This window comes from Procambarus clarkii, chromosome 16 (assembly GCF_040958095.1).
Source record: "Procambarus clarkii isolate CNS0578487 chromosome 16, FALCON_Pclarkii_2.0, whole genome shotgun sequence".
Taxonomy (NCBI): Eukaryota; Metazoa; Arthropoda; class Malacostraca; order Decapoda; family Cambaridae; genus Procambarus; species Procambarus clarkii.
This window is the reverse complement of record NC_091165.1, coordinates 9,762,048-9,787,955: the sequence shown is the minus strand read 5'-3', so window position 1 is coordinate 9,787,955 and position 25,908 is coordinate 9,762,048. Positions and strand designations below refer to the sequence as shown.

The 25,908-nt window shown below is 47.0% G+C and overlaps 2 protein-coding genes across 2 annotated transcripts; both read right to left on the bottom strand.

Moving 5' to 3' along the window:
- Window positions 1-3,312: 3,312 nt before the first annotated feature.
- On the bottom strand, window positions 3,313-9,338 carry LOC138365457 (uncharacterized). Its single transcript, XM_069325771.1, has 2 exons — window positions 7,931-9,338; window positions 3,313-3,320 (listed from the first exon to the last, which is right to left on the bottom strand). The coding sequence occupies exons 1-2, from the start codon at window positions 9,336-9,338 to the stop codon at window positions 3,313-3,315; spliced, it is 1,416 nt and encodes a 471-aa protein (XP_069181872.1).
- A 5,497-nt stretch (window positions 9,339-14,835) lies between these two features.
- Window positions 14,836-15,955, bottom strand: LOC138365456 (WW domain-binding protein 11-like). The gene is made up of 2 exons (XM_069325770.1): window positions 15,947-15,955; window positions 14,836-15,321 (listed from the first exon to the last, which is right to left on the bottom strand). Exons 1-2 carry the CDS (start codon window positions 15,953-15,955, stop codon window positions 14,836-14,838), a joined length of 495 nt encoding a protein of 164 aa, XP_069181871.1.
- Between the last annotated feature and the right edge of the window lie 9,953 nt (window positions 15,956-25,908).

Genomic DNA, 25,908 nt, shown 5'->3' with positions numbered 1-25,908 from the left:
AGGAAACGGGAGAACAGATCAGAGGCGGGCGGGCAGGGTCCGGTGGAGGAGGAGGAGGAGGAGGAAGAGGAGGAGACAACGGAGAGGAGCAGTCAAGGACAGCAGCAGGAAGAGGGGGAGTAGAAAGAGGGGAGCGCACCCCAGCAAGAGCAGCAACCGAAAGGGAAGCAGGGGCCAAAGAAACCTCCATAGCAGGAACAGGGGGCGCAAGCACTGAAACGGGAGGGGAAGGAGCAACAGAGCCAGAAGGAGGAGCTGAGGAAGAAAGCGAAGCCTTCTTACCCGCCGGGGAAGAGGAAGGAGAGGAGCCAGGCTTACGCTTCTGACTTAAAGAGACCGGTGTCCCAGCAACTACGTACCGGGCAACGGATTCCAGTGTCTCAACAGGAGAAGCCGAACGAGAGCACACACGACGGCCGTTAGGAGAGCGATGGACATCCGCCCGCACCGACAGGCGGTGGGGAGAGCCGATAGATGGAGGAAGAGGACGGGAAGGAGGATCGGAGGGGGACGAGGAAGAGGACACAGAAGACACGACAGACCGGGTAGAAGGAAGGGGAACCCCAGACAGAGGACCAGGAGGAGGATCCTTCGGGAGAGAACCCAAAGGGACAGAGGAGGGGGCAGTGGGCGCATCAGGGTCCAAGGCCCGGAAACGGTTGTGAGTCTGAGGAAGGCGGGAAGGACGAGGAGAGGAAGAGCGCAACACGCGAGCATAAGAGACATTAGCATAAGGCGGGAGCCGGCGAACCTGGCGCCTCACCTCAGGAAAAGATAAACGCTCCCGGTGCTTCAAGTTGAGGACGGCTGCTTCAAGCTTGTAATGGACACACGCACGGGAGAAGGTAGGATGGGCCTCACCGCAGTTGAGGCAACGAGCCTGGGGAGAAGTGCACTCCGACTTAGAGTGACCTTCGCCACCACACAAAGGACAGAGAGAGACAGTCCCGGAGCAGCGGAGGGCACCATGCCCAAACCTCCAGCACTTGTTGCAGAGCCGAGGAGAAGGAATGTACTCCTGGACAGAGCACCTGGCACCAGCAAGAATGACAGAGGGTGGAAGGGTCCTACCATCAAAGGTAATCTTCACAACCCGGAGGGGTTGACGGCGACTACCACGAGGGGGACGAGTAAACGTGTCCACCTGGAGAATAGAATGGCCCTGGGCAGCGAGGATATGTCGAATATCGTCGTGGCAGTCGCGCAGGTCCCGAACACCGGTCGCAACATGGGGCGGGAGCAAAATAGTGCCAACACTGGCATTCAACTCAGCGTTCTTCGAGACCCGAACGGGGGTCTCGCCAAGGCAGGATAAGGCAGCCAAGCGGGAAGCAGCATCCTGAGAAGGAGCAGCAACGACACGTGTACCGAGACGAGTGGGGTTGAAAGTAATGGAGGCATCCACGGAATCAATGAGATGTCGATGGAGGGAGAAATCGTCAGGAGGCGCAGAATCAAGAGGGAGGAGATCAAAATATTTGGCCCACGAAGCGGGACCAAACAAGGCTTGATAGGTAGCAGAACTGGAAGGAATCGAGCGAGGGCGGCCGTGACGAGGACGGCGGTGAGAACCCCCAGAGAGAGAGGGGTTAAAAGGTGCAGTAGTTACAACCAGAGAAGGAGCCGCGCCAGGGGACGAGGTAGTCACCACTGGGGGCTTGGGGCTCGACCCAACCACAGAGGTGGGAGGGGAGCCAGAGGAAGGAGTCAGAGAGGCCAAAGGAGGAGCAAGGTCGGGGCCCAATGCAGCGGAGGCTACAGAGCCCGGTCGTCCAATACGGACCGACTCGGGGGCTTGGTCGCCCACCCCACGAGTCTGAGAAGGTAAACCAGAAGAAGCCGAAGCAGGGGTTGTCATCGTGACGAAAAGAAGAATTCACTCACGAATGTGCCCCCACACCCACCATGGAGCCACAATTAGAGGCAGGACACCCAACAAGAAGCTATCGCCGATCTCGTCGGGGCCTCCTAGGGGTGCGTCGTGAGTATACGCCCCACAAACGCCACCTTAAGAAACCGACAGTCCGTCGAGATCGGGTTCAGTGACGAAGTGGGGATTGACAATAAAAGGTTCCCCTCGCTCTCGACGGCGGGTACTGCAGTTCTACGGGTGCAAGAGTATGCCTCCTCAAGCACCCGGGCGTCAAAGTAGAAGAAGTCCAAGGGAAGAACCAGAACGAGCAAAAGGTCGGCAGGAAACGGCAAGCAGATAGGAGAAGAGGGGGGAGAAAAACGAAACAGAAGGAAAAGGAAAAGATGCCCAGCAGAATTGGAGAGGACGGCAGCAGGAGCACAAGGCTAGAAAAGGACAGAGGACTGTCCCAAGGAGCATCACACTCCGGCAGCCGCCCACTAAGCCCCCAGACGGCGACAACGAGCTGAACGGGGAGGGGGGGATAGTAAATGAAGGAGCAGAAGCACTGTGCCTGCCACTCTTCATGGTGTATAACAAATCACCTCCATCAGTTCAAGGTGAACTGCCAAACATTTGGAAGACGGCAAACGTAGTCCCGATATACAGGAAAGGGGATAGACAGGTATGGAGGCACTGAACTACAGGCCAGTGTCCCTAACTTGTATACCATTGCATACCATGCAAGCTGATGGAGAAGATTGTGCGAAAAAAGCTAGTGGAATATCTGGAGAGAAGGAACTTTGTGACCCAACACCAACATGGGTTTAAGGATGGCAAGTCAGGCCTCACAGAATTAATTGAATTCTACGATCAGGCAACAAAAATCAGACAAGAAAGAGACAGGTGGGTAGACTGCATGTGGGATATCTGGGGCTTGACTCAATTATTTAATTATTTTAGTATTTAATTTAATAACGAAGGACCACCCACTTTTGAGAAAAGAGGGAAACTAATAAAAAGTGATCATTAGAAACACAAGGAAGAACCAGTGTCTATGGATAAATATTAGAAATGGACCTATACCGTTTCTGATATCTGTAAATGATCTCCCAGAGGGTATAGAATCGTTCCTCTCATTGTTTGCAGATGATGCAAAAATTATGAGGAGGATTAAGATGAAGGAAGATAGTATGAGGCTACAAGATGACATAGACAAACTAAATGCATGGTCCAACAAATGGCTACTAAAGTTCAACCCGAGTAAATGTAAGGTAATGAAACTAAGCGGAGTAAACAGGAGGCCAGACACTGGATCCCGAATGAGAGATGAAGTCCTTCATGAAACGGATAGAGAGAAAGATTTAGGAGTTGATATCACACCAAACCTATCTCCTGAAGCCCACATAAAAAGAATAACATCTGCGGCGTATGCAAGGCTGGCTAACATTAGAACTGCTTTAGGAACCTGTGGAAGGAATTATTCAGAATCGTTTATACCACATATGTAAGGACAATCCTGGAGTACACGGCCCCAGCATGGAGCCCGTACCTTGTCACGCACAAGACGAAGCTGGAAAAAGTTTAGAGGTATGCCACTAAGCTAGTTCCAGAACTAAGAGGCATGAGTTCCGAGGAAAGCCTGCGTGAAATGCATCTCATGACACTAGAAGATAGAAGAGAAAGGGAAGACATGATCATTACCTACAAAATTCTTAGAGGAATTGACAGGGCAGATAAAGATTAACTGTTTAACACCGCTGGAAAGGAAACAAAGGGATACAGGTGGAAACTTAGTACCAAAATGAGCCACAGGGACGTTAGAAAGAACTTTTTCCGTGTCAGAGTAGTTAACAGGTGGAATGCATTAGGCAGTGATGTGGTGGAGGCTGACTCCATACATAGTTTTAAATGTAGATATGATAGAGCCCAGGAGGCTCAGGAATCTGTTCTCCAGTTCAGTAACAGTTGAGAGGCGGGACCAAAGAGCCAGAGCTCAACCCCCGCCAGCACAACTCGGTGATTATAACTAGGTAAGTACACACACACTCAGGGGGCCACGTGTCTGAGTGGACAGCTGCGCCAGAGTGTAGTTAAGTTATGAGGATAGACTGAAGGAACTGGAAAGGACACAATTGGAAGCTGGAATCGCAAATGAATCGAAGGAATGTAAGGAAATACACGTACCCTGTTCGGGTGGTCAACAAGTGGGATACACTGAGAGAAGAAGCTGTGGAAGCCACCTCTATCAACAACTTTAAGAAAAGCTTTGACGAAGATAGTGATTGTTAGAACAGTAAAGTGTTGACACATCGGGTACACAGATCACCGTGATGTTCACGGTGATCTGTGAGGCAGGGCGCTGTGACGTTCACGGTGATCTGTGAGGCGGGGCGCTATGTTCGTGGTGTTCTGTGAGGCTGGGCGCTATGTTCGTGGTGTTCTGTGAGGCTGGGCGCTGTGTTCGTGGTGTTCTGTGAGGCTGGACGCTGTGTTCGTGGTGTTCTGTGAGGCTGGGCGCTGTGTTCGTGGTGTTCTGTGAGGATGGACGCTGTGTTCACGGTGTTCTGTGAGGCTGGACGCTGTGTTCACGGTGTTCTGTGAGGCGGGGCGCTATGTTCGTGGTGTTCTGTGAGGCTAGGCGCTGTGTTCGTGGTGATCTGTGAGGCGTGGCGCTGTGTTCGTGGTGTTCTGTGAGGCTGGGCGCTATGTTCGTGGTGTTCTGTGAGGCTGGGCGCTGTGTTCTTGGTGTTCTGTGAGGCGGGGCGCTGTGTTCGTGGTGTTCTGTGAGGCGGGGCGCTGTGTTCGTGGTGTTCTGTGAGGCGGGGCGCTGTGTTAGTGATGTTCTGTGAGGATGGACGCTGTGTTCACGGTGTTCTGTGAGGCGGGGCGCTGTGTTCACGGTGTTCTGTGAGGCGGGGCGCTGTGTTCGTGGTGTTCTGTGAGGCTGGGCGCTGTGTTCGTGGTGTTCTGTGAGGCGGGGCGCTGTGTCCGTGGTGTTCTGTGAGGCGGGGCGCTATGTTCGTGGTGTTCTGTGAGGCTGGGCGCTGTGTTCGTGGTGTTCTGTGAGGCGGGGCGCTGTGTTCGTGGTGTTCTGTGAGGCGGGGCGCTGTGTTCGCGGTGTTCTGTGAGGCGGGGCGCTGTGTTAGTGATGTTCTGTGAGGATGGACGCTGTGTTCACGGTGTTCTGTGAGGCGGGGCGCTGTGTTCGTGATGTTCTGTGAGGCGGGGCGCTGTGTTCGTGGTGTTCTGTGAGGCGGGGCGCTGTGTTAGTGATGTTCTGTGAGGATGGACGCTGTGTTCACGGTGTTCTGTGAGGCGGGGCGCTGTGTTCACGGTGTTCTGTGAGGCGGGGCGCTGTGTTCACGGTGTTCTGTGAGGCTGGGCGCTGTGTTCGTGGTGTTCTGTGAGGCGGGGCGCTGTGTTCGTAGTGTTCTGTGAGGCGGGGCGCTATGTTCGTGGTGTTCTGTGAGGCTGGGCGCTGTGTTCGTGGTGTTCTGTGAGGCGGGGCGCTGTGTTCGTGGTGTTCTGTGAGGCGGGGCGCTGTGTTCGTGGTGTTCTGTGAGGCGGGGCGCTGTGTTAGTGATGTTCTGTGAGGATGGACGCTGTGTTCACGGTGTTCTGTGAGGCGGGGCGCTGTGTTCGTGATGTTCTGTGAGGCTGGGCGCTGTGTTCGTGGTGTTCTGTGAGGCGGGGCGCTGTGTTCGTGGTGTTCTGTGAGGCTGGGCGCTGTGTTCGTGGTGTTCTGTGAGGCGGGGCGCTGTGTTCGTGGTGTTCTGTGAAGCGGGGCGCTGTGTTCGTGGTGTTCTGTGAGGCGGGGCGCTGTGTTAGTGATGTTCTGTGAGGATGGACGCTGTGTTCACGGTGTTCTGTGAGGCGGGGCGCTGTGTTCGTGATGTTCTGTGAAGCGGGGCGCTGTGTTTGTGGTGTTCTGTGAGGCGGGACGCTGTGTTCATGGTGTTCTGTGAGGCGGGGCGCTGTGTTCATGGTGTTCTGTGAGGCGGAGCGGTGTGTTCACGGTGTTCTGTGGGGCGAAGCGCTGTGTTCTTGGTGTTCTGTGAGGCGGGACGCTGTGTTTATGGTGTTCTGTGAAGGGGCACTGTGATCCTTGTGTTCTGTGAAGCAGGGTAATGGGTTCCTGGTGTTCTGTGATGTTAGGCAGAGGGTTCACAGCATTCTATGCTGCTTTGAATAGGGATCGTGGTGCTCGTTGGCGCTAGCGTCACAGTATACCAGCAATACCCAGCGTCACAGTATACCAGCAATACCCAGCGACACAGTATACCAGCAATACCCAGCGTCACAGTATACCAGCAATACCCAGCGTCGCAGTATACCAGCAATACCCAGCGTCGCAGTATACCAGCAATACCCAGCGTCACAGTATACCAGCAATACCCAGCGACACAGTATACCAGCAATACCCAGCGTCACAGTATACCAGAAATACCCAGCGACACAGTATACCAGCAATACCCAGCGTCGCAGTATACCAGCAATACCCAGCGTCGCAGTATACCAGCAATACCCAGCGTCACAGTATACCAGCAATACCCAGCGTCGCAGTATACCAGCAATTCCCAGCGTCGCAGTATACCAGCAATACCCAGCGTCGCAGTATACCAGCAATACCCAGCGTCGCAGTATACCAGCAATACCCAGCGTCACAGTATACCAGCAATACCCAGCGTCGCAGTATACCAGCAATACCCAGCGACACAGTATACCAGCAATACCCAGCGACACAGTATACCAGCAATACCCAGCGTCACAATATACCAGCAATACCCAGCGACACAGTATACCAGCAATACCCAGCGTCGCAGTATACCAGCAATACCCAGCGACACAGTATACCAGCAATACCCAGCGACACAGTATACCAGCAATACCCAGCGACACAGTATACCAGCAATACCCAGCGACACAGTATACCAGCAATACCCAGCGTCACAGGAGCATTTTGTGACGTTGTTTATTGATGGTATTCCGTGGCGTCGAGGAGAAGATTCGTGGTATTCTGTGACGCTGAGTGTTGTGTTGATGATGTTCTGTGACGCTTTGGAGACCGCTCTCTGTGGCCACATGTCGGGTGTTGTGTGACGCCGGGTAGATGCTCCACGGCCCCGGTGACGCCCGGGGAACCTCTCTACTCCAACTAACGGTCATGGGAACTACGAACACTTTTGGCTAACGAAGCCATCTGCTACATATCATTGCTGAAAGCGTACATCGAAACTTAATATTAAGGCTTGATTATTTACATAGTATTTAGTGACAGTGTCAGACCACGAAGGAAGAATTGACACAGGAATTTTCTTAAGTACTTTCGTATTTAATAAGACATCTTCAGAAGGATCACCCTTCTGAAGATGTATTATTAAATGCGAAAGTACTTAAGGAAATTCCTGTTTAAATTCTTCCTTCGTGGACTGACACTGTCACATTTTTTATCACGTGTTAATTATCATGATTTAAACACATAGTATTGAGTGTATATAAACTTTCGCATTTGAACAACAAATTTTTACCCAACGAATATGCAACGAATGAAAGATTTATTGATTATCATGGTGGACATTGACAGACACAATGAGAGACTCAGCTGGCGAGACAACATATTGCAGCTCGTACTTTAAGAACATTATAACCACCCAAACACTCGGCCTCTGCAATGCGGCTCGCTAGGGCCCAGGCGGAGAGTACAGCCGGCGACCCACCGTCTGCAGCAGCTGGAGGGGAGGAGGAAGAATGTGGGGAAAATGGATAAGGAGGAACGCACACCGCGGAGTGGGGAAAAATGGGGATAGGAAAAAGGGAAAGAGAGCGGGGAAGAGAGACAGACAGAAACATTGGTGGGGAGTGAGGATGCTGGACTTCGTTGTGATATGGAGAGTGTGAGCAGGAAGGAGTTGGAGAAACAGTAAGGAAATATATAGAGAGAAAAGAGGAATATAAATACACATAAAGTGATGTAAAAAAAATATGTTGAGGAAAGAGTAACAAACAATAGTACAAGTTGAATAACTAAACTATAAATTGGGTAATTTGGGAGACGAGGAAAAAGAATGTTATTGCCAACGAAGATTTTAGGAGAACCAGGAGGTGGGAGGCACTTAGGAGAACCAGAGGGTGGGAGGCACTTAGGAGAACCAGAGGGTGGGAGGCACTTAGGAATACCAGGGGGTGGGAGGCACTTAGGAGAACCAGAGGGCGGGAGGCACTTAGGAGTACCAGGGGGTGGGAGGCACTTAGGAGAACCAGAGGGTGGGAGGCACTTAGGAGTACCAGGGGGTGGGAGGCACTTAGGAGAACCAGAGGGTGGGAGGCACTTAGGAGAACCAGGGGGTGGGAGGCACTTAGGAGAACCAGGGGGCGGGAGGCACTTAGGAGTACCAGGGGGCGGGAGGCACTTAGGAGAACAAGGGGGCGGGAGGCACTTAGGAGAACCAGGGGGCGGGAGGCACTTAGGAGTACCAGAGGGTGGGAGGCAGTTAGGAGAACCAGGGGGCGGGAGGCACTTAGGAGTACCAGGGGGCGGGAGGCACTTAGGAGAACCAGGGGGCGGGAGGCACTTAGGAGTACCAGAGGGCGGGAGGCACTTAGGAGAACCAGGGGGCGGGAGGCACTTAGGAGAACCAGGGGGCGTGAGGCACTTAGGAGAACCAGGGGGCGGGAGGCACTTAGGAGAACCAGGGGGCGGGAGGCACTTAGGAGAACCAGGGGGCGGGAGGCACTTAGGAGAACCAGGGGGCGGGAGGCACTTAGGAGAACCAGGGGGCGGGAGGCACTTAGGAGAACCAGGGGGCGGGAGGCACTTAGGAGAACCAGGGGGCGGGAGGCACTTAGGAGAACCAGGGGGCGGGGGGCACTTAGGAGAACCAGGGGGCGGGAGGCACTTAGGAGAACCAGGGGGCGGGAGGCACTTAGGAGAACCAGGGGGCGGGAGGCACTTAGGAGAACCAGGGGGCGGGAGGCACTTAGGAGAACCAGGAGGCGGGAGGCACTTAGGAGAACCAGGGGGCGGGAGGCACTTAGGAGAACCAGGGGGCGGGAGGCACTTAGGAGAACCAGGGGGCGGGGGGCACTTAGGAGAACCAGGGGGCGGGAGGCACTTAGGAGAACCAGGGGGCTGGAGGCACTTAGGAGAACCAGGGGGCGGGAGGCACTTAGGAGAACCAGGGGGCGGGAGGCACTTAGGAGAACCAGGGGGCGGGAGGCACTTAGGAGAACCAGGGGCCGAGAGGCACTTAGGAGAACCAGGGGGCGGGGGGCACTTAGGAGAACCAGGGGGCGGGAGGCACTTAGGAGAACCAGGGGGCTGGAGGCACTTAGGAGAACCAGGGGGCGGGAGGCACTTAGGAGAACCAGGGGGCGGGAGGCACTTAGGAGAACCAGGGGGCGGGAGGCACTTAGGAGAACCAGGGGCCGAGAGGCACTTAGGAGAACCAGGGAGCGGGAGGCACTTAGGAGAACCAGGGTTCATTCCGAACACAGCGATTACACAACACATAACACCTTGCCTCAGCAACCGTTACTACCACCTATACTCCTACACACACCAGACCCTTGAGGCGTACCACTCGGTTTGTACTGGAACACAATGAATGAACATATGGAAGGTATTTAAAGGCCGTCGGGGTTTGTCATTTAATTACAAAGAATAGACTCTGACAAATAAATACATATTAACATACTCTATTAGGTCAATACACTTCCAATACCCATAGACCACTTGACCTCCGCGATCACCACCCACACTCGTAACTTCCGCCTAAGTCCCTAATACGGAATGATTACTACAACGCTCCACACCCGGTTAGTCTTTCATTCAATACTCACATACTGCAGACTTAACCTGGTCACTAAGATACCATCAGGTTCTCGCATAGCTGTCTGCAACACTTCGCTGCTGCCGCAAACGGGGATCCAGAGGACTTGCCAGTTCAACTCCCACAATCAGACTGACTCTAGCCAACCATGGCCTCAAACATTTCACCCCGTCTCTCAAGGAAGGTATAATCCGATTAACCTTATCCCTAGAGCGGTAATCTTGTTCCTAGAAGCCTGACGAAGAATAATTCCTCTTTCCAGGAATTATTAATTTTGCTAAACAGCTTTGGTCTTAATCCATTGACCTTTCTTAGATATGTTATCCATAGTCTGTCTACTTAACATGTACTTCCAATCATCATTCGTTAAGTGTTGTAGTAATGATCCTCTAGCTAATAATTCCTACTAACTTGTGGATTACAACACCACTCCCCTCCTTAAACACGCATATGTCCCCATATGCATCATTGCAATGGTTCCATTAGTGCAAGGACCTGGAGGATGCACCCACCATATATGTACAACTAAAAAATCATCCAATAAGTTCATCATACACCCGATGAAATAAATTAAAATTTTCCCCGACCTGACTCACAACACTTCTCCAACATATACATTATATTCACATCATAGCACAGGTAAAATAGTCTGCAATAATTTTTCCCATCTCCAACAATGCACATATACCTAAACTGCTGACATATAATTACATACAAACATAACCATAAAATTACATGGACCAGAATGCTGGCACTTAAACAGAAATGACACTAGTCATTAATATATACACAACACATATATATCTAAGGTTCTTCATCCTTAGTAATAAATTAATAACAATTTAACATCTTGCCCTGTACTGTTGACATAAGGGCTTACAATGATCACAATGTTTCACTGGCCTCCTCCACAATTGGCAGCATCACTTCTCTTGTCTTCGTGTCCCATGGTTGCTAGGTCATAGATCCTCCATGACCTAGACAAAACCCAGGCTGTCTAGCCTGGTGAATGTTGTCAATGTCCCATCGTTGCTCTGAGCTAACGTGATCCTGGCCTCCAGAGCAACGGAGATTCCTACCCCAGGGTCATGTTCCCTCGGGTCTGTGCTGACGTCTCGTTCCAGGGCACCAATCCCAGAACGCTGTAGATACCTCACAGCTCTCTGGTCATCCTTCCTTGCTGTGCTCACCACAGCTGTAGTACATTACTCTAGGCCCATCTGCCCAGAGTGTGTCCACCTGTATTCACACCTTCCCGACCGCTGTACCTGCAAAATATTCCCTCGGAGCCCCCTGGCTCGATCCCATTATTACATAATCCCCTCGGCTCCTTACTCTCTCCCCGTATATAGCCTGAGCGCAGCTGCAAAACCATTGCAGCTGGCCCTTATCCCAGCTTTGATGTCAGGGGGCGAATTTCGCCTATAACGTCACGTTGGCTTCACTTCCTCCCCCTTTTTTTCTAGAATTACTGAGTGTAGCCTCATAGCTTCCCTTCTACTCTACCTGAAGCTCTGTGACATGATCCCGGGAGACCTTCTCAAGCCTAACACTCAGTAATGGTGCCGATGAGGTAATATACAGTATATACATACACATACATTATCACAATAAATACCTCATTAACATAATTTCCAACTTATGTCACTAAAGCATCATACTGCCACTGGCTCGCCTCTAGCGAGATTCCTGTAACAACTTAATACAAAATTAGTATATCTACTTCGCTCGCCCACTGCAACCACCAACACCTGAAATTTTGAAATTCTACCTTGTAATCTTATCCATAAGACTTACCCACTCCGACATAATTAATGAAAATTTTAATGAAAATAATGAATTATATTAGTCTTTTATGAGTCTTGCTAGATATATCGACTTGGCTCGCCTACTGCAGCCACCAACTCCTGCAATTATCCACATTTCATCTTATCCATAAGACTTACCCACTCCGACACACCATCACCTCTGGTCATCCCAACCACTGATGACCTCATTATAACACCACACATCCCCACAACCACTTTCTGCGTCCTAACGCACCGACCTTGCTACGCCAATACTCACCTTACCGACCACTACCTGGCACCCCTGCGCCACCATATACTCCACAACACCACACTCCATACCTGGCGTCCAAACGCCACCACACTACACCACCCAATGGCGTCCCCAACGCCATCAACACTCGGCGTCTCCAACGCCATCAACACAACACACGGCATCCCCAACGCCATCAACACAACACCCGGCGTCCCCAACGCCATCAACACAACACCCGGCGTCCCCAACGCCATCAACACAACACACGGCATCCCCAACGCCATCAACACAACACCCGGCGTCCCCAACGCCATCAACACAACACCCGGCGTCTCCAACGCCATCAACACAAGACCCGGCGTCCCCAACGCCATCAACACAACACCCGGCGTCCCCAACGCCATCAACACAACACACGGCGTCCCCAACGCCATCAACACAACACCCGGCGTCCCCAACGCCATCAACACAACACACCCTGTTCTCTGGTAATCCGTTAATTACCTGACCAACACTCGTCAGGCATAATTTCTTGTGTAGTGGCCACCCGCCACACACTACCACCTGCGTTAACATACTTCAACGCTAATGTCTACAATACCCCCGGTGTTACAATAACCAGTAATGCTACACATGCTACACCTTGGCGCTACAATGCCAACAATGTCATGCACTATACTACATCCATAATATCAACAGTGAAAACATGTACATTTCACTACAGTAAATACTATGCATTATGCTGGCGTCTAATAAGCCACTACACGTGCATTACACTACACAACCCGGCGTACAAACGCCAATACACAACCATGCCCTACACTCGGCGTCCAAACACCAATACACACTGCGTCGCCGCCTCCCGACGCCACACACCCATCACCAACGGGAAACGCTCCCCGTGTCCCACGGTAACATCTCCGTAATGCTACCTGACCTACAAAAAACCTCCATGGACCTCTCCACGGTACACTAGATGTCGAACCCCAGATGGCAAATTACGCATCGGTCCCTTTGCCCAGGCGTCCATAATTCACTGCGCCTATTTTCTGTAACTACACCTGACAATGCAGGAACTCGCGCTGTACTTTAGGTAATATTTCATTATCCTTAAAATATTCGATTTACACGTTACATGAAATTTAATTAACTTTAAATTACGTAGTTTACACGCTTAATTTCACCTTAGCAACGGATTCTCACTATTTCCGCCTTACCAACGATATAAAACAAGCTCCAAGGTGCGGCTCGCTTGGCCCACCCATCGCTTGGCCCGCACATGGCCGCACATGGCCCACGCTGGCCCACATTCACCCGCGCTAGTTTACCTTGCCACGCTGTATAATCTGCACTACGAACACTGTATAATCCGCACTACGAACACTGTATAATCCGCACTACGAACACTGTATATCTGCACTACGAACACTGTATAATCCGCACTACGAACACTGTATAATCCGCACTACGAACACTGTATAATCCGCACTACGAACACTGTATAATCCGCACTACGAACACTGTATAATCCGCACTACGAACACTGTATAATCTGCACTACAAACACTGTATAATCCGCACTACGAACAATGTATATCCGCACTACGAACACTGTATAATCCGCACTACGAACACTGTATAATCCGCACTACGAACACTGTATAATCTGCACTACGAACACTGTATAATCCGCACTACGAACACTGTATAATCTGCACTACGAACACTGTATAATCCGCACTACGAACACTGTATAATCCGCACTACGAACACTGTATAATCCGCACTACGAACACTGTATAATCCGCATTACGAACACTGTATAATCCGCATTACGAACACTGTATAATCCGCACTACGAACACTGTATAATCCGCACTACGAACACTGTATAATCCGCACTACGAACACTGCACTTGTTTTAGATCCCGATGCTTCAGTGGTCCAGACTTGCATCTTAGCCGTCTCTCGTTGCAGGAATCTGGAAAGAAAGAAATAAACCCCACATGTGCCCCACAATGGCCTAGTCCCTTTAATTAACTAACTCCTCTGACCTAGTCTCACCTGACCCTTCTTTCCTCCGTCTAGTAACCACCATTCTCACCACAACCCGACGTCTACCATTTCCCGAACATTCCCTCACCAACTAAACCAGAACCACACTTCCTTCATCTCGCACAGTGTTCCAAAACCTGTTTGCGCTGCCACCAAATATGTCGTGTACCAATTCCCTAACATTCCCTCACCAACTAAACCAGTAACACCCTTCCTTCATCTCTCAAAGTGTTCCAAAACCTGTTTGCGCTGCCACCAAATATGTTGTGTACCAATTCCCTAACATTCCCTCACCAACCAAACCAGGAACACTATGAAGGGACATATCGAAGGTCTTTTAAAGGCCGTCGGGTTTTGTCATTTAATTACAAAGAATAGACTCTGACAAATAAATACATATTAACATTATTAGGTCAATACACTTCCAATACCCATAGACCACTTGACCTCCGCGATCACCACCCACACTCGTAACTTCCGCCTAAGTCCCTAATACGGAATGATTACTACAACGCTCCACACCCGGTTAGTCTTTCATTCAATACTCACATACTGCAGACTTAACTTGGTCACTAAGATCCCATCAGGTTCTCGCATAGCTGTCTGCTACACTTTGCTGCTGCCGCAAACGGGGATCCAGAGGACTTGCCAGTTCAACTCCCACAATCAGACTGACTCTAGCCAACCATGGCCTCAAACATTTCACCCTGCCTCTCAAGGAAGGTATAATCCGATTAACCTTATCCCTAGAGCGGTAATCTTGTTCCTAGAAGCCTGACGAAGAATAATTCCTCTTTCCAGGAATTATTAATTTTGCTAAACAGCTTCGGTCTTAATCCATTGACCTTTCTTAGATATGTGATCCATAGTCTGTCTACTTAACATGTACTTCCAATCATCATTCGTTAAGTGTTGTAGTAATGATCCTCTAGCTAATAATTCCTACTAACTTGTGGATTACAACAGAGGCACTTAGGAGTACCAGAGGGCGGGAGGCACTTAGGAGAACCAGGGGGCAGGAGGCACTTAGGAGTACCAGGGGGCGGGAGGCACTTAGGAGAACCAGGGGGGCGGGAGGCACTTAGGAGTACCAGAGGGCGGGAGGCACTTAGGAGAACCAGGGGGCGGGAGGCACTTAGGAGTACCAGGGGGCGGGAGGCCCTTAGGAGTACCAGGGGGCGGGAGGCACTTAGGAGAACCAGGGGGCGGGAGGCACTTAGGAGAACCAGAGGGTGGGAGGCACTTAGGAGAACCAGGGGGTGGGAGGCACTTAGGAGAACCAGGGGGTGTGAGGCACTTAGGAGAACCAGGGGGCGTGAGGCACTTAGGAGAACCAGGGGGCGTGAGGCACTTAGGAGAACCAGGGGGCGTGAGGCACTTAGGAGAACCAGGGGGCGGGAGGCACTTAGCAGAACCAGGGGGCGGGAGGCACTTAGGAGAACCAGGGGGCGGGAGGCACTTAGGAGAACCAGGGGGTGGGAGGCACTTAGGAGAACCAGGGGGCAGGAGGCACTTAGGAGAACCAGGGGGCGGGAGGCACTTAGGAGAACCAGGGGGCGAGAGGCACTTAGGAGAACCAGAGGGTGGGGGGGGGGGGGGGGCCTAAGTGTCTGGAAGCACCTCCGCTTCGAGACACAAACTTCCAAAGGCAGCGCTGGCCTTGGTGATTCTGTTGTTAACTTCTGCGTCTACGTTCACCGCTCTTGAGAGTATCGTTCCAAGATAGGTGAAGTTGTCGACTGCCTGGAGGTTCTGCCCCTTGACCATGATGGGTGGTTCCTTTTAGGGTATTCCGAGTGCGGGTTGGTACATGACTTCGGTCTTTTTGATGCTGATAATGAGGCCGAAGTAGTCCCAAGCCTGTGAGAAGCAGTGTCCATTTCGTGCTGCAATATTTGCTTTGTGCTGGCGTTGAGGGCACAGTCATCAGTGAATTGGAAGTCTCTTATGATAGTTTTCTTCACCTTTGTAATAGCCTGCGGTGCCTGAGATTGAACAGTCAACCGTCATTTCTATCTGATGGGTATTCACTTCTGGCAATCACGAAAAGCATCAGTGATCATGACTGAGAATACTATGCTGAAGATTGCTGGGGTGAGAATGCAGCCCTGCTTCACACCGTTAGTCACCGGGATGAATTTGACTAGTCTCTATCGTCCAGTACCTTCGCCATCATGCCACCATGGAACTTCTGGACAATCGTGGTGAATATGCCGAGACACCCAAACTTCTCACTTATCATCCACAAGCCATGTCTGCTGACCGTATTGAAGGACTTGGTCAGGTAGACGAAGGTCAGGAAGAGGTCGCTATGCTGCTCCTGGCCTTTTTCTTGGAGCTGGCGTGTGGCAGATATCATATCGACAGTTCCGCGTTGTGCGCGGAAGCCGCATTGGTTTTCTGGGAGGAGACCCTACTCAGGGTGTTGAAGGAGATGATTGAGCAGGATACGACCCAGGATCTTCTCGGCGACGGACAGGAGTGAAATACCTCGGTGATTATCGCAAGCCTGGCAGTTGCCTTCCTTCTTGTAGATGTGAACTATGCTGGCATTTTTTAACTGTTGTGGGATCTTCCCTTCATTCTACGTGGACTTAAAGAGCTTAGTCAGTTTATGGATCATGAGTAGGAGTCTTGTCTTGTGAACTTCAGTACGGATTGCAACTGATCTTGGCGGTTTGCTATAGGAAAGCTGCTTGATTTCCTACCTGACTTCTTCTTCTTCTGTGAGAGGTTTATCAAGATCCTGATTGATCTCCACTTGAGGTAGGCGCACAATGGCCTCGTCGTTGATGCGGCAGCACTGTTGATTGGAGGACCTGATTAAAGTATTCAACTCATCTGTCCAAGATCTGCTTCTTCTCTGTCAGCAGTTGAATTCCATCTGTATTGAGGAAGGATGCAGAGCCAGAGAAATGTGGTCGATATAAAGCTTTCAGACAGTCAGAGAAACGCTCGCTAGGTACCGCGACTGTCTGCGTCACCTTCGATTTCGTCAACTTTCTTGCTATACCATGCTTTCTGTATCACACAGTTTCCTTCGTACTTTTCTTCGGGCACTGCCAAAGGCATCTTTCATCGCTTGTGATGTAGGGTCATTCTGGTGTGTTCGGAACAGTTTGTCTTTTTGAGAGCAGTACCTGCATCGCTTTAACGTTTTCGGTGAACCAGTCCTGGTTTCTCCGGGTTGCTGGTTCGAGGTGCTCAAGAGCAGTAGAGGTGCAAAGACTTTATCTTTGAAGGCTGCCCACCTCACCTCAATGCTGTCCTGATCTTTTTGGGGTGCGTCTAGCATCCTGCCTTGTAGGCCATTGGCGAATTCTTCAAGGAACTTTGCTGCTCTTCAACTTGGAGACATTGAGTCTCTTTACAGTCTTCTGATCTTAGGCTCTTGTCGTGGGCAGGATGCGAAGTTTGCATTTGGACACAAGTGGACACAAGTTTGCACTTGGACACAATGAGGCGATGGTCAGTCCAGCAGTCAGCACAGGACATGGCCTTAGTCACTCACGTCCTGCCTGTATTTCTTCCTGGTGATGATATAATCACTCAGATGCTAATCCCAAGAGCCTGGGTACATCCATGTCTTGCTGCAAGTGGGAAGGCGAAACTGTACTCACCAAGTTCAATGCAATATGACATTTACACATGAAATATGCCATTTACATGCAAAATATGCCATTTACACAAAATATGATATTTACACAAAATATGCCATTTGCACACAAATATGACATATTCACAGAGTAAGGTTGCATATATAACAAGTTGCATATATGCTTGTACAAATCAAAATGCACTTTCACACAAAAATACCAAATTACTTTAATACCTCTATCACAAAACGCCTGCACACTGTCTCAAAAACAATTTCACTTTCACACTTGCACAGGAAAACTTTGTTTATAAGTAACAACACACAGAATTTGCACAAAATACAATTGCACTAGTTACACTACTGCAATTAAGCCAACTTGAATAAATACAATATTAGCACACATTCAATATTTTCATAAATGTTACACATCTTTCACAATTAGCACAAACAGAACTACAAACGTGCACAATTAATACATATCTCCCACAAATGATACACAACTGGCACAAATGCTAACACAAAGCTTGCAAAATGCAAACAATACACAATTTACTCAAATATAATCACACACAACTTAATCACACACAAATTATAATCACAACACACTCAATACACGTTTTGTACAGACATTTACCTACATATCTCTATAAATCAATTATAATATGTTGAAGTTTACCAATATAACTCCCAAATATCATAATTGCATAGATAGGTATGTGGACATCTGCCTTCACTGTATTTTAGGCTCATAATCCTTATAAACACTCATATTTCAACAACATAATTTATGTTAGGCTGCTGTATAACTCAATCACCAGCATTTTCCGACACATTCAGTGCATATCCATTGTTTTTGAAAACCTTATTAATACCCTCTTTTGTTGCATTCACTTCAGTTATATCACCCATATATATTAAGACAAAACATCCAACAGTCTTGTTGGATTTAGACTTAGTTATGTTAGGTTAGGACAGATTGGGTTATGTTATGTCAGTAAATCTGACGAAATTTAAGCAAAATGCTATTTTCCACCAAAATTTAACCAACCAATAGACTATTTAAACCAATCCTAACCTATAATGCCCAACCCAAACCAATAATTTCCTATTTCAACATAAGGCAGTCCATCCTTTCATATTTTAATCTATCAGAAGCAAACTTTCTGCAAATTTACCAAATATTTTTCTTATCCCATCAAAATTTAATTAATAGATGATAATTGTTTTTGAATTTGAGCAAATTTACTATATTCAACAAAATGCATCCCATCAGAACCTAATCTTAACGAAATCTAGCAAAATTTATCTTGTCTTATCCAAATTTGTCCAAATTTAACTTTACAAAAACTAAACTAAGTAAATTTATGCACACATATCTTCACACACAACCGTACCTAACCGTTGCCCATCGATTACAAGAAGTAACTATAACTCAAACCCAAATTGGGTAATTTATAGTATTCTCATTTATACAAAATCAATGTATTAAATTTATTATATTTATTACTATAAATATATTAATTTATTTTAGTGCTGTGATCGTCTCATTATTTCCAACTTTTAGTCCTCACATATCATCTCCAGTTCTCAAAACTATTTCACAGTCTTTGGTCCATCTAGCTATTTCCAATGTCCAGAATGTTTTTCTAGCATCAATCCAATCAAACCCAAACCAATGCAACTGTTAAGGCCACTATGGGCCAGTAACTGGGTTCTTTATGTTGTAACCTCTTTTTCTGCATCCGACCCCAAGTCGGTAGTAAGCTTTCAAGAACTGGCTGTATAGTGCAATAAAGAATAAGGAGAGGGGGATAAACAATACACCATTCCCTTCACCAATATATTCACCTTCACCATTAAATATATATATAAATAGAATATAACTACACTAATGTACAACAGTGTCTCGTTCACACAGGACACAAATGCATTAGCAGTGTTCGTCAACTCCAGTATTTTCACCAACACAGCACCCTGTCCACTCGTACTGGACAACACTGGCGAGTTCACCTTTTACATGGCCTAGTCCACTCACACAGTATCACGATGAACCTACACTCCACCCTCGATCTCCAGCTACGCACTTGCAGAGAGCTTCAGCAACACTGAACGGATTCCCAAACAAACTCATATAAGGGTAGCTAACTCCTGGCAGAAGCCTCTAGCAGATTGCTAGCAGCACTTCATGTTAGGCATATCACCATAACCCTTAATAGCCAATCGCGGGGTATGCCGATCTTCACCAACACTGTGCATACAAGCAGCTAACACACTGCTTAGATCGACGGCGGCTACTTAGTCTTCTTGCAGGACGGAGCTAAGGGTTCATGGACTGCCCAAGGTAAACTGCTCTCCTCAGTACAACCGCTTCCGTATGTCACCTCTGGGGACATAAAAACGTCATTAATTAGGTGGACAGGACACTGGGGAAACCGTGAGGCAACACTCGTTCACCGGGGAGTAGACATTATGCTCGTAGCACAACCTAGATGGCGTTGATCGTGACACACCACCAACCAGAGGTCATCTACATCGACCTCTCTTTCTAACTAGGGCATTAATCCAGAGCCATTATCGCTGCCACGCCACCACCAACAGATGGCGTTGATCATGTAACGTCCAATACCAGGGAAACTGGAGTGCTGACCCATAGATGGCGCTGAAATTGCCACTCCATACTCCAACGATGGTGTCGATACCATAACAGTAACTTAATGTAACGTAACCTAACCTAACTCAACCTTACCTAACTTAACCTAACCTAACCCAACCCAACCAAAGATAGATTATATTTTTTTACCCCATCCCATCTAAATTTAGTCCAATTTAGGTAAAATCTAACAAAGTTTACTCTAATTATATCAACTCAAGGCTGAATTAAATTAATGTAACTGATAATATCACACCCAAAGCTGAATTAATCTGTTAGAGCAGTTAAAATATAGATATTACCAACATCCAATCTACCCTGGGTTACTGCTCATTTTTGCAAATATATTTTTAGAAATGTGAACTTACTGGTCATGTTCCTCATATTATCACCACTTGACCACCTCGGACCTAACTTTTATTAGGACACATTTTTATGAGAGTATTAATTTTGAATATAAACCTAACTGACATGTGCCTAACCAACATGGATCTATGTTGAATATTGCAACTTCATTGTTAAGAAAAGGTGGATTTTTTGGTATAAATCTAACTGACCTGCACCTTACCTACTTGGATCTACGTTTAATATTTCAACTGTATTGCTTGGAAAGTGTTGGTTTTTGCACATCATCTCAACAACCCCGAACCTAGCCTGATTTGACCTAACGTCAAATGTAACATATTCTTAGGAAAGGTGTTTGTTTTTGTATCAACCCACCGCCCAGGACCTAACCTTTTGTTGCATTATATTTGAATGGATTTATTTTGAGGGGGGAGGGGGGCATCAACCCAATCGCCCTGGGACCTAACCTCCGATACCAGGATCTTGGTTCAATATTTCATCATATTCTTAGCAATGTTTGTTATTTGGACATTGACCTTACATCAATTCAACCAACTAGTCCTAACCTCTATTACCTGGGGTTAATAGATATGTGTTTTTGGGCATTTTCACTACATCAATTCAACCTAACCAACTGTGACAATGTTAACACCATCTGTTGACCGCACCTGCCCTCATTTTCTGTTCCCCGGTGGTAGGCTGTGATCATACTGACACCTGTGTAGTTTTCTTTTTACTATACAATTTTATTTCCTCAGAAGTGATGTGGGGGATACCTTGAACGGCAAGAGGTAGTCTACCAGGAGTGGCCAGCAAGGGCAGTCCTGAACGCAAGACTTGTTTCGTTGGGTACACATAGGCCCGGGTCGTTCGAAACAATGAATTGTCTGTGGTAGCCAGCAAGCTACTGGTGCTTCGAACGACGTATCCGGGGATAGCCCATTTGTGTTAATTGATAGAATTAGTGTCCGTCTGTCCTCTAAGTGAAGGCTTGTTAGATGTGAAGCCTTTAGTGGAAGCTAGCCAGCGTGTTGCTGGAGTGTCGCGGTAGTGTTTAAACACTGTGATGATACTGTGGAGGACTAGCCCGTAAATTCTTGAGGAAGTTGGACTCGTCGGCGTGAGTACCTCAGAAAAAAAGGCTCAGGGAAGAAACCTTAAGTGTTGTACGATGGAAGAATCACAGTGATAGAAGATTGCACAAGTTTTTTTTAGTGTCCTGTGTGAAAGTGACACATACGGTGTTATCTGTGCTCTATATACGTATTGGTGAATATAATTAATTATACATAAGACTAAGGTATACATGGTGATGGTTTTGTTTAGTGTTCCCCCCCCCAAAAAAAAAAAAAAATCACATTGGATTGTCAATTACTGATCAGTTTTTAATAACTTAACCCTGACTTGGGATCAGATCTGGTACAAAAAGGCACTAAGGCCCTCCATAGAAAGTTTGTTAAAAAGAACCCAGTTACTGGCTAAGTGAAGCTGAAACACCAACCCTAACCTAACCTCATATACCTGGATCCGAGCTCCATTTTACATATTCTTAGGGAAGTATTATTATTCTCTATATCCATACCATTAACATAACCAAATTTTCCTTAACTCAACCCATAACTGAGTTTATTTCTCCCCCACTGAATCTCGAATTTATACTAGTTTTTAAGATAAGAGTATATTATCACATATTACCCTAATAAATTCATTTTATTAAATGTACCTAATGTATGTCATATTATATTTATTTATCCCTAATGTACCGTAATTTATGTTATATACTAATTTATCCATAATGTATGATAATTTATGTCATATTATCTTACTTTATCTCTAATTTACCATAATTTAGGATAATATGACATAAATTAGCATAAATTATGGATAAATTAGGGTAATACTACTCAAGATGGAAACAAAATGGCAGTGGGAGTATGCCTCAGGGCTGACACATCAGCAGCAATGGAAGTTGCAGATCTGCATAATATGATTAATGTGGCATCAGACACCTAAACCCTAATAATGGGCGACTTTAATAATGCAACAAAAATTTGATAAATCTGACATCACAAACAGGAGAACAATTTTTAGACCTGGTACAGGACGCCTTTCCCATACAGCATGTGGTAGAGCCCACTCGTGGTTGTAGCAGTCTAGATCTTGTGCTAACATCAACTGAGGTGGGGAAAATTGAAGGTGGGAAGGAGTCTGATCAGATTCAGGTGGGGGAAAAGCTACCCCTTCATGTGATCACCATATTTTAAGATGGACTACAAATATAAAAACCTGCATAAAGGTAAATGATAATGAATTTCTAGATTACCAATGAAGGGCCTATCAAGGAATGAGAGAGGAACTGCAAAACATTTCCTGGAGAGAGCTGATAGGCGAACATGGCATGAAAGAATCAAGGCAAAATTTCAAGAGGGTCATCACAGAACTCATACAAAATTATGTTCCAAAAAGGAGAAAGAACAGAAAAGAAAAAAGACGGATGACATGGGTTATAAAACAAGAATTTTATGGTCATATGCGTTCTTGGTCATAACCGTGCAGAACCTCTGGAGAACGTATAAGTCCACGATGAACATCAATGATTATGAGATATACAAAAGGGCACTAAACTCGGCAACCCAGAAAATCAGATCAGCCAAAAGAAACTACGAAAGAAAACTTGCCTAAAACATAAGAAAGATACAAAATCGTTCTATGTCTATATAAGTAGAACTAAAACAAACGACTCTGTAGGACTCTTAATAGGTTAGACTAACCAAGTTATAATGGACGACAAGAGGGCAAAACGTTCTAAATAAATATTGTACATCAGTGAGCACACTAGAATAGTTAGATGACATACCATTACCCACACAAATGTATACAGGAGGTGAAGAGAATGAATTTAGGATTATTCCCATAACATGCGACATAATCAGGAAGAACATTGACAAACTAAAAGACTCAAAAGCTTCAGGTGTAGATGGAATTCAATCCAGACTTATAAAGGAGCTGGCAGCTCCTTTATAAATGCCTACCGCTGAGATTACTTTTCACAATGTCTTTGGACCAGGGGATAGTCTCCCACGAATGGAAATATGCAAATGTCACGCCGATTTTCAAAAAGGCAGAAAGAGCTTAGCAGAAAACAACGAGCCGATCAGCTTTACATCACACATATGCAAGCTCATGGAGAGAATTCTCAGGGAGGGAATCACTCACCATATTTCAAGGAACAATTTTGTACATTCGACATAACATGGGTTTGTTAAAAATAGATCTTGCGTTATAAACCTACTCACATTTTTGGAAACGGTAACCAGCTACTCAGACAAAGGCCTTCCGGTGGATGGATTTTTTCCAATACATGGATTTTGCTAAAGCCTTTAATAAGTTACCACATGAAAGACTGGGAAGGAAATTGCAGGCCCATGGAATAGATGGTCAAATATTAGAATGGATAAAACAATGTTCGAAAGAAAAAACAAAGGGTCGTGCTAAATGCGAACGAATTTGAATGGAGAAATGTGGTAAGTGGGGTGGGATCCCCTTGATGAGAGGATCATCAAGGCAAACAGGGGTTCATTTTGGAGCCAACCCTTTTTGCCAATGTATATTAATGACTTTGATGAGAATATTACAAACCACATCATCAAATTTGCAGAGTACACAAAGATTTATGGTAAAGTGATAATGATGTTGAAGTCTTACAAAGAGATCTACATGAACTCCACAAATGGTCAGAAGACTGGCCGATTTGTGGCATATGCTTATTAATATTGACAATGCAAGACCTTGCATGTAGGGCATAACAACCCATGCCACAACATCCAAATCAATTATCATTCCATTACAGCAGATTGATGAAGAAAAGGACCTGGGAGTCAAAATCCACAACTCACTAAAAGTTGCACAACAGGTTGGAGCAGCAGTCAGAAAAGCTAACCAAACCCTCGGAATAATCAAGCGCACCTTTGAAATTTAAGGAAAAGAAGGTAATGATTCAACTGGATAAATCTCTGGTGCGCCTCCAATTTGGATTACTTAATCCAAGCATAGAGACCTCACTTTCATAAGAGCATAGCTGCGCTGGAAAAAGTACAACATTGGGCAACAAAAGTCATTCCAGAACCACGTCATTTCTCGTATCAGGAACGGTTGAGGGCCACAGGCCTAACAACACGGCAAACCAAGCCTAACAGAGCGCGAATCTCATTGAAACTTTTGAAATACTGAACAAGTTGGAGGATATTGATTTTTCTTCCAAAGGTCAGAGGTAACACAAACAAGGTGCAACGATTTCAAGCTCAACAAGCCTCAATGTAGGAATGAGACCTAGAGATGATTTTCACCCACAGGGTTATAAAACCACGAATAGCCTACACGCCGAAGCCGCAAACGCCAAAATTCTGTTTGGTTTTAAAATCTACTTGGAGAAGATCATCAAGTCAAATGGGGAGATCTTCGATAAGCTGCTGGTTTCCTGTCCCCGTCGAGACCACTAGTGTTAGTGGTACTCAGGTAAATCAGGCAAATCAGCCAAATAAATAACATAAATTAGGTTAAATTAAGGATTAAGATAATGATATAATAAGAGTAAATTAGTGTTACGGTATCGATACCTTCAGTGGAGTATGGGGTGGCGATTTCGGCGCCATCTATGTGTCGGCACCTCGGTTCCCCTGATATTAGACGCTACGTAGACAACGTCATCTATTGGTGGTGGCATGGCAGCAACAAATGACTCTTGTTTCCTGCCCCAGTTACCATGAGAGGTCGACGTGGATGACCTCTGGTGGTTGGCGTGGCACGATCAGCGCCATCTAGGTTGTGCTACGAGCATAATGTCAATCCCCGCTGAGTGAGTGTTACCTCATAGTTTCCCCAGTGTACCTTCCATCTAATTGATGACATTTTTGTCCACAGCAGTGACGTGTGGAGGTGATTGTACTGAGGAAAGCAGTTTACCTTGGGCAGTCCATGTACTCTCAGCTTGGTCCTGGAAGAAGACTAAGTAAGCCGCCATCGATCTGGGCAGTGTGTTAGCTGCTAAATTACACAGTGTTGGTAGAGACCAGCGTACCCGGGTATATCTGAGGAGAGTAACGGACGACAGTGAGATGTCTATCACAAAGTGCTGCTAGCAGGTTGCTAGAGGCTTCTGCCAGGTGTTAGCTACCCGTGTATATGGTTGTTTGTGACCCCGATCAGCGTGTTGCTGAAGTCCTCTGCCAGCGAGTTGCTGGTGAGCAAAAATGGGGTGTAGGCGCCTCGTGATACTGTGTCGGTGGACTGGCCCACGTAAAAGGTGAATTCACCAGTGTTTGTCAGTACACGTGCACAAGGTACTGATCGGTGGAAACACTGGAGTTGGTGAATACTGCCAACGTAATAGTGTCCTGCGTGAAAGTGACACTAATGTGTATATATGTAGTTATAATCTATTTAATCTAATATATATTTTAATGGTGAAAGTGTAAATATATTGAAGGGAATAGTGTATTGTTTATCCCCCTTATTATTTATTGCACTATACAGC